Source organism: Gorilla gorilla, chromosome 14 (genome assembly GCF_029281585.2).
Source record: "Gorilla gorilla gorilla isolate KB3781 chromosome 14, NHGRI_mGorGor1-v2.1_pri, whole genome shotgun sequence".
Taxonomy (NCBI): domain Eukaryota; kingdom Metazoa; phylum Chordata; class Mammalia; order Primates; family Hominidae; genus Gorilla; species Gorilla gorilla.
In genome coordinates, this window is record NC_073238.2 from 123,713,180 (window position 1) to 123,729,284 (window position 16,105).

A 16,105-nucleotide genomic window follows, 5' to 3' on the forward strand; every position below is an offset into this window, starting at 1 on the left:
ATATGGTTTTTGAAATTTAACTATATTGATACCTCAAGATCTAGTTTATTCTTTTTAACTGCTGCACTACTTGTGGATAAAGAAATCTCAGTATACTCATCTATTTCACTATTGATGGACACTGAAGTCTCTTTTCATTTTTTTTCTCAGTTACAAACAGCGCTGTATCCTCATACTTGTCTCTTGAGATATATGTTTAGAATTTTCCCGAGGTGTATATTTAGTGGCAGAATTGCAAGGAGAACGATTATTTGCATTTTCTTGATTGCAAGCGAAGTCGACGTCTTCTGGCAAGACGAGTTGTGCCCTGCATCCTGGCACATGCCCACGGATGTTCACTGAGCTTTATGCAATCATATACCATGCTCCAACTTCAGGCCTTATCATAGACATTCTGTTCCAACCGCAAGGTCATCTTATATTTTTTTTAAAAAAAACCTTTAAATTTTCAGCACAGCAAGAAAATTATTGTGTATGTAAGGAGTTGATAGTTTAATTTTTAGTTGAATATTCGATGATCCCTTCCCTGTTTACTAGCAATGTTTCTTTACCCCCTCTAGATTTTTAATCTATTTTACTAAAACTGTATCAATGATATATTGCTTTAATTACTTCTCATAAGTTCTATTTTTCTTATGTGTTTTGGTTATTTTGGGGTCTTTATTTTCACATATTAATTTTATAATCAGTTTGACTCTATCCATAAAACAATTCTTCTGGGATGTTGACTACAAATTAATTTATAGATTAATATGGGAAAAATTATACCATTTAGGCTGTTGATTTTTTTTCTTCCACAAATATATTTCAACATTTATTATTGTATTCCTTAAATAATATTTGATTTTTTCTATCAATTTCATGCACACCTTTATTTCTTTTTCTATGAATCTTTTCTTTGTGTGGCTATAATGAGTTCTATTCTATTATACATTAATTTATTGGAATACTGAACCTTGAGTTTCTTATGTTGATCTTATATGTAGAAATCCAGCTGACTTTTCTTATTAGTTCTAGTAAATTTCCTGTGAAATGGCTTACTACTTTCTTATGTAAATGATCGTAATTATCTTTTTTTCTTTATGTATCTTACTTCTTCTTATTTTATTGCATTGGCTAGCACTGCCAATACATGTGGGAAATTTGTGATGATAATGGATCTTATTGTTTAGTTTACAAAATAATGGCAACTAAATATTTGCCATTAAGTAATACATTTACTTAGCATTCCAGTAAATAACCTCTGCCTAGTGTTTTCAATCATGGATGGATACAAATATTTTCTAATGGTTTTCTTTCTTTATTAGGAAGATCATAGCAATTTCCTTCTTTCCTTTGCTCTTGTGAGACATTGCATTGATGTTTATTTTTTGATGTTGAATCATTCTTCATTTATACTGCAAACCCTGTTTGCTCATGATATACTAGATTCTGTTTTCTAGTCTTTATTTATGTTTGCATTTATTTTCATTAGTGAGATGAGATTCTTTTGTTTTTGTCTTATACAGTCTGTTGCTATCAAATTTACATTAAAAGTAGGTTGTGTAGCTTTCTCTTTTCTTCCTCTGTTTTTTCTCTCCAAAACAGTTTGTACTAAATGAAGATCATATACTCCTTTAATGTCTGGTGAAATCGCCCTAAAATCTTCTGAGCATTTGAAAGGAGAGTTGGCTTTTGGATACTGATTATTTTAAAATGTATATTATAGATTCAGATTATTTTCTTTCTTTTTTGACTCACATATATTTTCTGGAATTTTGTCCACTTTGATACTTTTAATTTATTCACCAGCTAAATCATAGCTAGCTTTGTTTAGTAATCTTTTAATCTCTATTTCAACTGTAGTTTGACATTTACATTCCTGATACTGTTTCTTTATGCATTGTCCCCAAGATCATTGATAATTATTGCTCAAGAATCTGCCTATGCAAATTATTTTCAAGAATCATATTTTCATTTAGTCACTTTCACATTTATATTATTTTAATTAATTTCTGAAGTTTCAAAAATATATTTTCTGTAGTTTTATTATATCCTTCTTTTTCCTTTCTTGGAATTTTGACTTTTTGGGTGATTTTTTTCGTGAATTCATGAGCTGAATATTTGTTTCATAGTTTCCAATGATGTTTTTTCCTGAGTCTATAAAGTATCATCTCCTAAATACCTCTTAGTATATTCCAGAAGTTTTATCTGTAGTGCTTCCTTTGTTGTTTAGTTCTAAATATTTTGTCTTTATGTTCTTTCAGAGATAAAATAACAAGCAGTTTGTCAGAAAAATAAATTTGACACACCATGTTTTTCCTTTCTTCATCCAAACTGGGGATTTTTTTACCATTAAATAATGAGATTTCTTTGATTCTTATGAATATAGTATGAGTGACTTCTATTTCTGTGTAGACTTATTTAAATCATGTTGCTTATTACCATGACAACCCAAACTACACAATTTAGCAAATATCGGAGACAAACCTGCTTTCTAAATAATCCCCCTTCTGCTCCATTTCCTTACCAAAATACCCATATGTATAATGATTTCCTCAAGAGCTAAAAACCTTTTCTCTGCAATTGTGCATTTGTTTTTTCATTAGTTTGTGAGACCATTTTTATTTTCAAAAAGAAGAATATAGAGGAACAAAAAAGTATCGGGGTTTTACCAAAGTATCATACAGATTATAATACTTAAAAATAACTTTAAATTATCAGATAATAAATACAACATAATGGTTAAAATTTTGCCACTCATTATTTTAAAAAAAGTATGCTATAGACAAAATAGTGGTTAAGTTTAAATATTAATCATGATATCTATGATAAATTGCTTCAACAATAGTGTAGCTTATTGACCCAATAAAGAACTATGTATTTTGCCTTAAGTACATGTTTTCAGGAGATGGAGAGGAAAATAGATTTATCAGATCTAGGAGAATATGTCATTTTTTATATTAAAGATTAGTTTTTTCTTTCTGTTAATGACTAATATGTTATTACAAATATTGAGAGCCACATAGTTTTAATAATAAAATGTATACGAAATGCAGTGATTTAAAAGGCCAAAAAATCCGTCTAGCATTTTGTTTTGCTAGCTCTTTCTTGAGCCAAGAGTGCAGAGGCTAAAGCTTGTATATTTTATATAAAGGAAAAAATTCATTGCACTGTTAGCTATTCCTGCTCTCATTTCATTTCTTACTGGGGAAATGCATTTGGCCTCTTTTCAACCCCTGTTAACTGTCCTGCTCAATAGAGTTAGCCGAATCTTTGTTTATTATGCTCTCTGTGCCTGTCATTTGAGCATAGTGGCAGTTCTGCCAGAATAAATAACACTGCAGTGCCGTACAGAAAGGAGAGCAGAATGTCCCTTTTTGGCTCTCCATGACCCTGTCTGTCCCTGAAAAAAACACCAGGAAGGAAATGTCAGTACCACTAGTTAAATATCGTTTGCCTTTTTCGAATGTAATTTTCTAATTGAGGAGGATGTGCCTTGCAACTAAAGGACATTTTCAGTTTTTGTCAGCCTCAAACTTTGAACTGTTCTCTCTTCACATACTGTCTAGTGGAAAATACATTTTCCAAGCCTGGCATCTTTATGTGTGGAGGTGTGAGAAGTTGTGAAGGTACGATTATTGTGGTTATTATTTTTTGAATATTACCTGTAAATGAGACAGTCTTGGAGCTGCTGATTATTACAGTTTACATTGACATTAGCTATGAGGTTGGCATTCTTGTCTCCCTTTTACAGATAAAGAAAATGGAACTCAGAGAGATTAAGTACATGGCCCAAATCACACAGCCGGAGAATGATGGGCTTGGGATATGAACCCCAGTATGCCAGACTTAAAAGCCTGAGTTTTTGCAAAAATGCCTCCCATGTTGATGACCATCAAAATAGTGATAAAAAAGATTAGTTTTAAAGCTCAAATGTTTTCTAAATAACCCTTTAAAATATAGGTAATGTCTTTATTTCAAATGAAATTGTTATGAAAGTTAAATTTATGTGAATATGGACATGCCCCGCAGGCGAAGTTATCCTGTATTCCTTTCTATCTGGATCTCCAGCATGCAGCACAGTGCTTTCCCAATCAAGGTGCTCAATATGCATTTATTGAAATGATGAATGAACTCATACAATAGTTAAATAAAGCCTAGCTTAAATGCCGTCATCAAGAGAAGTGTCATGTGGTAAACTGCAAAAAAGTGATCCCAATTTTTATTAGTCTGTGCATCCATGCCATGTACAATATAAGTTTGATGCTTCTCTTATAAGAGGTTAATTCTTTTTCCTTTCCCTATGAATTCGAGCTGGCCTTGTGGCTTGCTTTAGCCAACAGAATACAGCAGCAATGATGGTGTGCCAATTCCGAAGCCTTGCCTGATTTTGCTTCCTCTGACCCCTGTCACTGCCATGTGAATAAGGCCAGGCTGGCCTGCTGGAAGATGAGACAGACACTCGTGTTGCTCCAGCCTTCAGCCGGCCAATTGCGCGGCCACTGGGTTAGGTCATCCTGAACCTGCTAATGTCTGCCAGGCGGCCCAAGGTGACACACACGATTATGAACAATAATAACTACTTACTGTTTTAAGTCACTGAGTTTTGTGGTGCTTGGTTATCTAGAAACATTGACTTGCTACAAGTCTCTAATTCAATGTTCATAGCTGTTACTTGGAACCACACATTTTTTGTATGTACATTTGAAGGTCATTATTGAAAAGACAGCTCTCCATCTTATGAGTGATTTGGGAGATTCTGAGATTATCTGCCTTCCCAGTGTTTTCAGACTCTTTGGTCTGTCATCTTCTGGGCCATTAAAATCCCAAACCTTCAGGTAATGAAGACTGTTGGTTTTTAGTACTTGTACTAGATTGCGGAAAGATCCAGAAGTGCTTTGTAAAACACTTAGTAGCCAGAAGCCCCTGGAGGAAATGAAATAAGGAGATGGAGATAGAAGGATACAAAGTAGCAAATATGTATGATGAACAAGTGAAAGGACTAATATAGGACATGAGGACTATGGTTAATACCAGCGTGTTGTATTCAGGATTTTTGCTCAATGAGTAGATTATACCTGCTCTTGCCATGAGGCAGGGGTGTGGCTAACTATGTGTGATGATGGACATGTTAATTACTTTCACTCTAATAACCATTTACTATATATGTGTATCTCATAGCATCATATTATCTACTTTAACATACACTTTATTTTTACTTTAACATACAATTTATTTTTTAAAAAACCCAAATAAAAAGTAAAAAAGGAGCGTTTGGGCTGGAAGATAATTAAGGGAGAAAAGGAACTCTACTAATAAAAGCATAATAAGTTAAAAAAAAGTGAACAGCACTTTTACTGTAGCCCTTAGCTACTGGGTTGAAATGGTATGCAGCTTTCAAATTTTGTCTACATGCATATACAGTAATTTTATCTTTTTAACTGGGTTTTAATTTTTTAAAGGGTAATAGGAAGCAAAAGATCTGGTTTCCTATTCTGAGCCTACTACTTAACATTAATGAAATCTTTAGTTAAACATTTATGTCTTGTGAATCTTAATTTTCTTCATCCCTAAAATTGTGATAATCATATCCCATCTGCCTACAGATGGAGGTTTAGCCTACATATCTCTTTGGCTTGTTTTTGATCTTAAGACCTATGAGTCTATAATTCCTAGTTAGGATAAGTTTGAAATTGTCAGTAACACTCAAATATCCTATGCTCTTAAAATACATTTTGGATACATCAGACCAATCCATACATTATAGCACTCCAAGACACAGTCAGTTTTCTGATTGGGATGGCTAAAATTGGAATGATTTAGTGCCACACTTTCTTTCATTTTTAATTAGAAAAAAAACCTTTTCAATTGATATCCGTCTCCCGACTGCCAGTAATATTTGAACATTTTATTGATAATATGTGTGAACTCTAGGGCCAAAGACTAAATCAAAACAAGAAAGGTAGATTGTAATTCTCTAATTGGTTTGAAGTACAAAATAAATATACCATGCAAAGTAAAATCAAAATTATATTTCTGGAAACAAATACCATCTGTACCATTGATTTCATCTCTCCATTCTCCTCTTTCTCTCTCCTGTCTTCCTCCTTCTCTCTTACCAATGCATTTCTCCATCTGAATCTCATGTGAGAACCGTGGGAGGAAGAAAGTGATCAGCCCCAGGACAGTGTTTCCCAGAGAACATTCTGTGGGATATTCACCCAAGATTTCCATGAAACAAATTTTAAAATTCAAGAAAGGGAGTGCCTGTTGTCCAAAAAAGAGTTGCACATTCTCTTGAAACAGCACAAAGTCCAATGGACTGAAAAGCTTTGAATGTAAGATAAAGAGTAGCCAGGTTTAGTTGGCCATAGAACTGAGGACACACTTGAAAAACTCTTCAATAGCCTATTTAAAAATATTTAGGAACATTGGAGCCCAAAATGCTGTGTGCTGTCGGAGACTGCTGCTTTCTGTGAGCGGAAGCAGGCAAGCAATTCAATGTTAATAAAAGTGAAGATGACCTCTCCCAGCTTGTTGCTCTCCAAATAGACTGAACGCTGCCTGAGGAATAGGTTCCATGCCTTCCATTCTTAATTGTTAAGACTGAAGGGCATGGTGAGGCTTTACAGGACTTTCTAATTGACAGGTTGAAATTGTGAGGAAGTGCTCACAGGCTTCTCCTTCCATTTGAAAACAGTTATGTTGAGTCCTCCCTCACCTCTCATTAGTAAAAGTTGACCCAACTACGTATAGCACTCCTACTATACTGATCTAACATCAGGAAAAGGCAAAATAGAATTAATCAGCCTGGAAAGGTTTTCACCCCTGAGAAGAGCTAGTTATTCTGTGAATGCTTCTAAAATATTCACGGAGCTCAATAAGCCACCCTTAGGGCTCAGCCAGCAGCTGTACAAAGTCTTCACTCTGCTCTGTCACAAAATTTTCTTTCTGCAAATGGATTCTCACTACTTTCTGCCATAATGGATGACCTCTGAATTGGCCTTCTTCAACCCAAATTATGCTAAAAATGCATCCAATTCCATGGGTCCTGAGGTCTTAGGAGAACTGGTAGGACCACTATTAATGGGTGAATTTTGAAGGCTGCAAATCAGAAGATCACTCTTAGAAATCCTCATACCCATGACCTGGATTAGCTTGCCTCTCCCAGTGCATCAACCTTAACAAGCCCAAGTCCCAGAGAAGCACTAGAACTCCATGGAGAGCCTGGATTCCTGCCTTTCCTGCAGTCACCATCCGCATACATTTGCCGTGGCTTTCTTTTGCAGGGTAGCATGTGCCTGCTAGAACTTGTTCATTCATTCACACGAGGGATTCAGACATAGGGAAAACTCTCTTTTCAATGGTTGGTAATCACACCTTTTCTTTGACAGTCACAGAAATCTTCCACCCCACCTATCCAGATTAGTCCTGCTGGGGTCCCAGCTTTGTCTCTGTCATCCTGAATTGCTGGCCTCTAAACCAGACCCATGTACTTGGGTTTCGTGCTTTTTGAGTTTCCTTACAATTTTCCTGAGCACTCCTTGACAGACCTTAGTCATATCCTCTGACTCACCATCTTCTCTGTGACCCTCAGGTTTGTCAAAAACTAACACATAAACTTCAAATACACCTCACAGCTCAGTCTCCTTTCAAGCCTATCCTTATGTTAATGTGCGTGGATCCTTTTGTGGCATGAGATCTCTTAAATATCACTGGGCTAAGTTGATTCCGAGTCCTGAATCCTGATGCTGAACCTTGTCCCACAGTCATCTACGAAGTGACACAGACGGACAATAAGGAAAGAAGTCTCTTATTGATATAATACTGACATTAATATTTCCTTGAAAAGACAAATAAGCTGCAGATTTCCTGCATCTTCATATAAGTTTTCATTTTGACTTCACCTTTCTACCAAAAGTTGTCCAAATACAATGATACAGACTCATTTTTTTAGAAGAATGTAGATATAACCACTCTGTGTTATTGTATGGGATGCAGAATAATAGAGTTGGTCACTGACTTTGAGATAGCAAGTACAAACCACACGTAGTGGACAGCTGAGTTGACTTCACGTGCTGCTGCTGTTTGGGTTTTTTAAAGCTTTTATTCATGCTGTGCTTCTTTAATTGACATGCATGGTCAGGAAATCCATCCCTCCTTGACAACGTACATCAGCAGCAAGCAGCCTCCGTCTAGTTTGTCTCGCTGACTCACATCCACATAATTGGTTGAACACAAGGAACTATTTATCGTTTTTGTGGGAAGGAGTAAAGTCATTATACTGAAGATACCCCCAAGAAGTGGATCTCCGCTTTGACAGAGTAGCGTGTAGCTGACGTGTCAGCAGACGTGGGAGGAGACCAGATATAACTCTTAACGATCAGTGAAAACACTAGTGGGAAAAATACTGCGGTCAGTGTATTTAACTTCATGAGGAATGTATTTTCAGTTCTTCCTGAAGTTCTGGGCCACTCAAACATCTTGCTGGTAATTTGCTTCCTTGCTGATATCTTTCTACTAATAGATGATGCTTGAGCTTGTTGTAGTAGCCAGAGCCAACCGTAATAATTTCACTATTCTAACATCGTGTTTGATTTGGCATTGCCAAAATGAATCTGCATTTAAGTGCTTCTCACTTAACAAATATTTATCTAATAATCTATCATAGTGCATAGTTGTGATCCAAGTGAGCGTACATTTTGTTTGTTTGTTTTTTACTGTTTTATTGACTATGTATTAGTCTGTTTTCACGCTGCTGATAAAGGCATACCCGAGACTGGGTAATTTATAAAGAAAAAGAGGTTTAATGGACTCACAGTTCCACATGGCTGGGGAGGCCTCACAATCATGGCAGAAGGCGAAGGAGGAGCAGAGGCACATCTTACATGACAGCAGGCAAGACAGCATGTGCGAAAGGAACCACCTTTTATAAAACCATCAGATCTCGTGAGACTTATTCACTATCGTGAGATTATCGTGAGAAAAATCTGTCCCCATGATTCAATTACCTCCCAAGGGGTCCTTCCCATGACACATGGGGATAATGGGAGCTACAATTCAAGATGAGATTTGGGTGGGAACACAGCCAAACCATATCAAGGTAGAACATAGCTACAGTGCACGTTATGTGTAAAGTTCAGTATATTTTTATACATGTAATCTCCATAAAGACTAAGATGCAGTCTGGGCATGGTGGCTCATGGCTGTAATCCCAGCACTTTGGGAGGCTGAGGTGGATGGATCACCTGAGGTCAGGAGTTTGAGACCAGCCTGGCCAACATGGAGAAACTCTGTCTCTACTAAAAATACAAAATTAGCTGTGTATGGTGGCACATGCTTTTAATCCCAGCTACTCAGGAGGCTGAGGCAGGAAAATCACTTGAACCCGGGAGACGGAGGTTATGGTGAGCCGAGATGGTGCTATTGCACTCCAGCCTGGGCAACAAGAGCGAAACTCTGTCTCAAAAAAAAAAAAAAAAAAAAAAGATAGTATTCAGGCTTTTAAAGTGTGAGTGTGGCTTTCACTAATATGAAGGATATAATTGATCTGTTATTATGTATACTCTTCTCACTACTACAGTTATTGATGAACTGCTCACTTTCTTATCTCAAATGCAGACAGTGCCCTTTTTGGTTTCTAAGGAGAACAGAATTAGACTCGGGTGTAAGACCACCAACTGGAAATAGTTTTCTGCAGAGCTTCATAGAACTTACAGACACAGGCCCTACAGCTAGATGGCCAAGTTCAAATGCTTGGTCCATCTAACACTCATCTGTGTTTGGGGGCAGCTTACTTCACCATTCTGTATCTCAGTATTCCCTAGGATTAAATGAGGAGAGGCATTTTTAAATGCTCCTAACAGTGCTTTGTGCACGGGACTCCAGTGTTGACCTGCATCCTGGATTTTCTCTAAGTCTAAATAACTGCAATGTTCCTCGCAAGGGATCCGCAGTTCTGTACTTCCTAACATATATTTCTGTGGGGAAAGGTGCAGGGAATGACTGCATCTAGGAAGATGCTAGTTTGTACAATACCATACAGAATAGAGAAGGCCGGACGGCCTCTCTGGTTACTCCCAGCCTCTAGTGCAACTGTCAGAATTGCAAAGGCTTTCCATAATTTCTGGCATGGTTGCAGAAAGTGAGAAGTCTCAAGTACTTTCTTCAAAGAATAAAAGAGAAAAACCCCCAAAAGTATGCAATCCTAGAGTCCCACTTCTTCCCCCCAAGTTTCTCTCATAGACTAAAAAACACCCTGAGAGGTTGAAATAAGGTAAGATTTAAGCAGGGTTCACCTCCACAGCGAGGCATCATGCCAATTAAGGAAAGCAGAACTTTTTGTAAATGAATAAATCAGCATATTGACAGGGCAGTTGGTGAATGCCATAGCATAGCTCGGCATCTCCCGGGACTTTCTGGCACTAGCCTCTATGTACGTGCAGCTGATCCCAAGGGCAGTAAGTCTGGACAAGATTGCTCACGTCTGGAATGTGTTTATATTTAATTCTTGCCCCATCTGGGGTCCTACTGGTGTAACTCAGTCTAAGGGTTTTTGTGCCAAGCAGGGTTAAGCTACTTCCTAAACTGACTACTTGGAGAACTCTCTAGGGAATCTCCTTGCCTGAGGATAATTGAGGACAAAAGCTGCCTTGTACATACCATCAGATTGTTCTGCTCAGATGAAGTGAGTTTACCCATGTTCTAAGATAGACATTCTCTTTAATTCAGTCCTTTCTCCACTCTCTACCTATCTACATAAAAGGTAAAATGAAAACCAGACTGATGTCTTGGCGTTTAATATTTTGTCTGATGTAAAGGGTGTTGCATTTTACTAATATGTCAATGCAAGCTGACAGTTTTGTTAACTATCAGGAAAGCTCTCAGGAGAATTCTAAGGCAGAATTTGAACTGAAACAGATCATCTAATTCATATGTTAATTTTGCCTATAGGATTGAGTCTTGGCTGGATCACATGACCTCTCTGCTACCACTTGTCAGAAATTGAATGTTAAATGCCTGTGGAATAGGAGTCAGATATCAATAAGGGGAATGACAGTCAGGTGGACTGCTATGTAGTATGGGTGTTTTGCTGGCTGAAAGTTTTTATTACTATACTGCCAAGGTTGCTATTGCAGTAACAGACACATATTTCAGTCATAAATGATGAAATAAATTATTTTAAATGATCATGTTATGCCTGTCAGTAATTGCAAAAGTCGTCCTTAAAATGCTTTAAACTTGCATTTAGTTTTTCTCCTGACAATGGAATTTTCTCTTTTTTTTAAACCAAATATGTTTGGATTCAGTATCTATAAAATGTGAAAAAAAGCATTTAGGAGGAATACCCTTCCAATCAAATGTATGCCACTCTAAATTACTAATTAGTAATTCACTTTCCCCAATGTGAACCCATCCTTTAATGATTTTGCCTACCCACACATGCCACAGTGGCCAAATATCTCTTCTCTGTGTGTTGATGCAATTTGCCGTCCTTGTAAGGGAGGGAGGTAGGTATGAAGTGACATGGTGTCACTGATCTCTGCTGCTCTTTTCCCTAAATTCTATCAAAACAATATGCCATGGTTATAGGGTCTCTTCTGCCAAGGTCAACTGGGAAGCAAGGAGGGTAATCGGACCTGAGAGCCTGACATGGGGACCCTGATGTCAGTGCACAGAGAGGCACCTGTGCTTGGGACCAGCACCCGGCCTTCAGGGGAGAGACCCATTGCTTTTCCTCCTTACTCCTGAAGTTGTCCCTGCATCGGCAGCATCTCTTATCACTGGCAAAACCAGACACTTTTCTCCTACCATGATGGGGCTCTAGTATCCCCTCTCTGCCCTTAAGGTTATTGGTGTCAATTTTCTCTACAAAATTAGAAAATGCCCAAATATATTTTTTAAATAAGGTTAAAGATAAATATTCTTATAATACTAGTATAGAACACTTAAGAAATTAAGAAATCACCTCCAGGTCTACCATCTTATTACATGTACTGTTAACACAGATTTTATTTTTCCTGTGTCTTAGGTTTATTTAACATAGTTCAAATTATACTTTAAGAATACTAAAGGTATACATTTTGTTTCTGGCTTTTGTTTTGAGATTAATGTTGTTCATGAACATTTCCTATGTTTTCATATTACCTTTATATACACATCAATGAAATATTTGCTGGTTATAAAAATATATGTTTCAATATAGAAACCTTAGAAAATGGGGAATAGTTAAAAGAAGTAAACAAAGCAATATCTCCATTGCCTCTTTCAAGGCTCACTCTATTTCTTTCCAGGCCTTCTGGATATATAATTGGGGTTATTCTTTATACAGAATTTATATATTGCTTTCTTAATTTATCATAGGGTTCATGCTATTTAATTAATTGTGTTTTCAGTGTGGGATATAAATAAATGTTTCTTTTTGTAGTTATAGTAATTAAGATAACAATGAACATCCTTGTTGATAAGTCTTTAAAAGCATTTCTCATAGTCTTCTTGGAATAGGTTCCTATATATGGAAGTACTGGTTCAAATGATATGAATATTGCAAAGCTTTATAACTAAATTGTTTTTGAGGAAGGCTCTACCGATTTAAACTATCAGAAAAAGTATATAGGAAAATATCTTTCTCATTCTAATTTTTTTCAAATTGTATTTCTTTGTAATTTTAATAAGATTGATACTTTTAAAAAACTTATTTTTAAAAAAAGAGGCAACTTTTTGGAAACACTATATAACAGCTATTTGTTTTAGAACTTTGCATCACCTCTAATTCTAGCAATGATCTAGGTGGACAAATTTTACTTGGTCTCCTATTTGTATACATGATGAAACTCCAGTTCAAAATATTTAAGTAACTTGTCTAAAGTTAACCAACCCAAAAGTATTTAAACCTACCCCAAGGCTGAACATCTCCAAAGTCTGACAAACTTTATCACCAAACTGCTTTAAGAAAAATGATGCAGCTCATCACACAGACAATACACACACACACACACACACACACGACCAAAACAAACAAAAAATCACGCTAAGCCTCAGCATCATTGTTAGCACTGAATGAACATCATTCCAGACATCTCTTTGTGCATATCATAAGGAGGGCAGGATGGAGAGGAGGATGCATGGATGCTGGATGGTGAACAGAAAACTGGAGAGACATATCAGCAGATTTAAAAATAGTGATCAAAACGAATGACACAATACATTTTTACATAACACTTACCTATAACAGAAACAGTTTTATTTATATTACTTATCCTGCAAAGGAGTTTAATAGTTGAAAAAGTGTTCAATAGTTTAAAACACTTATTTTGAGTTTTCCCAAAACTGAAATCAGAAAAAAAAATTGCATTTGTTTTCTTATACCATTTTAATTTCTTGTTCTAACATTTAATCCATGTAGAGTTTATTTGGACACACTATGAGTTATAAAGCTATTTTTATTCTTTCTTCTTATAAACTAAGTCAATTAGGAAAATATATTGAATGATTGATTTCTTTTTTTCTCTCACTGTATTATATTCTTTACCGTGAAATTTGTATGAAGGCTTTTAAAAAATTCTCTCCCTCCTACTTATGAAGCTTGTATTCTACCATATATAACAAAAAATATTACAGACAGGATATTACAGAATTATGACTACATTTTTAGAGAAAAAGTGGTCATTGAAGCGATGTATTATAGACCCTCATGGATTATAATTATGTGCTGTACGTGAAAAAGAAAATACAGTGCAAAGACTGAGGTGGTTGCCAGTTTTGTTCTGCAGTTTGGAAAAAGCAAGGAAATAACAATTTAACAACCAAATAATGGATATTGATCCTATAAGAACTATAATAATAACAGAACAGTGTACCCATAGCGTACCCATTGGCAGAAAATTACAACAGCAGTTGTCCCATTCATACTATATGTCAATGATGTGGAAGAGGTGGGGTACGTGCCCTCCCAGAAATTCCAGAATTATCTCTGGGCTTCCTTGCAAGAAGCAAGTTCATGCCAACGTCCCCATGCTACCCTTCCCTGCCTTCCATGTAACCCTCTTCACCTGATCACCATTGCTAGAGTGGCTGTCATTGACTTGGGCCTGTCTTACATCTTTCCTTGCTTACCAAGTGGGCTCAGACATTTGAGATTTTTATCATCTGTAACTGTAGTAAGTTCTATTTCCAAGAGTGATAGTTCACATTGAATAAAAAGATTGATTTCTTTAAATTATCCTTCAAAAGTTCTGCTTTTTTCATTCTTCTTTTATAAGAATTACTTCTGGAAGAACTTTTAAAGTGACTAAATTTGATCCATCAAAGAACATGCATGTGACTTAATTGTGTTTTACCTCACATCGCACTTGGGTGTGATGAGAAAATTCTGACTTACTGCTTGCATAGCATGAGAAGACACAAGTATAGCTAGTGAGGACCACTTGGCGTGTAGGCTCAGTTCCTTAAGGGAAAAGAAGTCCAGCCTAAGGAGATGGCCACAAGAACTATTTCAGAGAAGCAAATATTAAATCACCCACATAGTGTTACATTTTTAATTTAAAATCAATTTGGTTTTTGGTTTTTTTGGCCTCAAATTCTTGTTTTTTAAAATTTTTAAGTTTAAGGGTGCATATACAGGTTTGTTACATAGGTAAACTTGCATCATGGGAGTTTGTTGTACAGATTATTAAAAGACACTATCAACAGAGTAAATAGACAACCTACTGAATGGGAGAAAATTTTTGCAAACTATGCATTGGACAAAGGTCTAATATCCAGCATCTATAAGGAACTTAAACAGATTTACAAGACGATGTGTTTTTATAAATGTGCATGTGTTTGAATCAAAGCATTAAAATAACAGTTTTGGGGAGGGCTAACTTTCAGAGTTTTTTTTAATGAGACTCTAAAATAATTATTTCACATTTTTAGTCCAAATTGGCAGCAATGTGCTAAGTGGCTGGATTCTTCTGACCTGAAGAATGAGCAGAGGGTCATGAAGGAGTTTTAAGGATGCCCATTTATCCTGGTGTATTGTTTTGTTTCAGCACGCAGACATTGGATATTGGAATATTGGACATTTTTGGTTTTGAAGAGTTTCAAAAGAATGAATTTGAACAAGTAAGTAGTCTTTCTTTTAAAACTGTGTGAACTTGAATGGCTTTTGAAACTAAGTTCTTTTTTTAATTCTGTAAAGACAGTGTAACTACTTACAAATATGGAATTAAAATAAGTACTCTCATGTTTTAAAATTAATATCTCTGGTTTATCAATATATTAACCATTTTATGTGGTCTTGTAAACAACTGGCATAGTAACACATTGAAAGCAGAATCACTTGTTTTAAAAGACAATGCAAGATGAAGACCAGAGTTGTGCTAATGGAAATGCTATTTCAACTAGGTCAGAGAGAAGGGAGAACATGAATATTTGAAATAAGGCAAAGGCTTTCAAAAACCTTGGCTAAACATCAGAATGAAAATGCTCTATTATGCTACATGCTGTTATTTGTAGATTCATCTCCATATGACATTCATACATAGGACTATTGGAAAATCATAAAAATACATTAGAGAGGCATGGGTTGTTTTTAATCCATCTATAATTTGGGGCATTTTAAAAGTATTAAATTATGTAGTCATCTTAATAGCACTGCATGAATAGTTTTATTAAGTATACCTAAAAACTAAATGTTAATAAAGACAGTAGAAATACAACTCTCCTTATCAAACAGAGGGGAAAAGTCAACCTGTAGGAAGGTAAACATGAAAAAATAGAAAACCAAGCTACATTATAGTACGGGAAGAATTAAAACTCCATAGCATTTGGGAGGAATTTTCATAATTACGTAATTTGTTTAGCTTTATTTTCTTAAGGCGGGTAGTGTGGTAGGATAAACAATTAAATAGAATGTGTTTGAGACGCAAGTCTGTGACTTTTACTAGCGTCGATTTCTCGGCCAAGATGAAGACTCTATAGTGAACTTTGGTTTTCTTGTTTGTAAAATCAGGTTAATAGACTTACAGAGTTCTGAGATTAAACATAATTAAACAGGTTCTCGTGTCAGTTACTCTCATACTGTATATGATTAAGAAATGATGGATACCTACCCATTACTGTTGCAAATGGGAACACTTTA

The 16,105-nt window shown here is 35.9% G+C and overlaps 1 protein-coding gene across 1 annotated transcript in view; it reads left to right on the top strand.

Annotated features, from left to right (window-relative positions):
• Positions 1–16,105, top strand: part of MYO16 (myosin XVI) — a 583,910-nt gene that overhangs the window by 352,186 nt on the left and 215,619 nt on the right. The window contains exon 21 of the mRNA XM_019039479.4: positions 15,015–15,087. Within this exon, the coding sequence (XP_018895024.4) occupies positions 15,015–15,087 (73 nt within the window). The remainder of the gene's footprint in view (positions 1–15,014; positions 15,088–16,105) is intronic.